Here is a 268-nt window from a genome sequence, read left to right as displayed (position 1 = left end):
GACAAACACACACAACCACCCCTCCCTTCCTTTGGTGTTCTAACCCCCTGTTCTTCCGCCATCCTCTCCCTCAGGAGGCGTGGAGCGTCGCCTTCACCACCTGAACGAGCTGGTGGCGGTGGCGGAGCGTCGGAGAGAGGAGCTGAACTCGGCCCTGTCCGGAGGCGCCCACGGCAGGGAGACGGAGAGGCAGAGGGTGCTATGGGACAGGCGGGTCAAGATGCTACGGACCATGAAGATGGGACTCGAGCAGATGAGTGAGTGACGA

The 268-nt window shown here is 62.3% G+C and overlaps 1 protein-coding gene across 1 annotated transcript in view; it reads left to right on the top strand.

Annotated features, from left to right (window-relative positions):
- LOC119592483 overlaps positions 1 to 268 on the top strand; it is a gene marked incomplete in the record, with an annotated part of 33,525 nt that overhangs the window by 24,394 nt on the left and 8,863 nt on the right. The window contains 1 exon segment of the mRNA XM_037941315.1: positions 75 to 257. Coding sequence (XP_037797243.1) covers positions 75 to 257 — 183 coding nt within the window.

Source organism: Penaeus monodon, chromosome 30 (assembly GCF_015228065.2).
Source record: "Penaeus monodon isolate SGIC_2016 chromosome 30, NSTDA_Pmon_1, whole genome shotgun sequence".
Classification (NCBI taxonomy): Eukaryota; Metazoa; Arthropoda; class Malacostraca; order Decapoda; family Penaeidae; genus Penaeus; species Penaeus monodon.
Note: the sequence above shows the minus strand (reverse complement) of the source record. Positions and strands in the feature narration are given on the sequence as shown.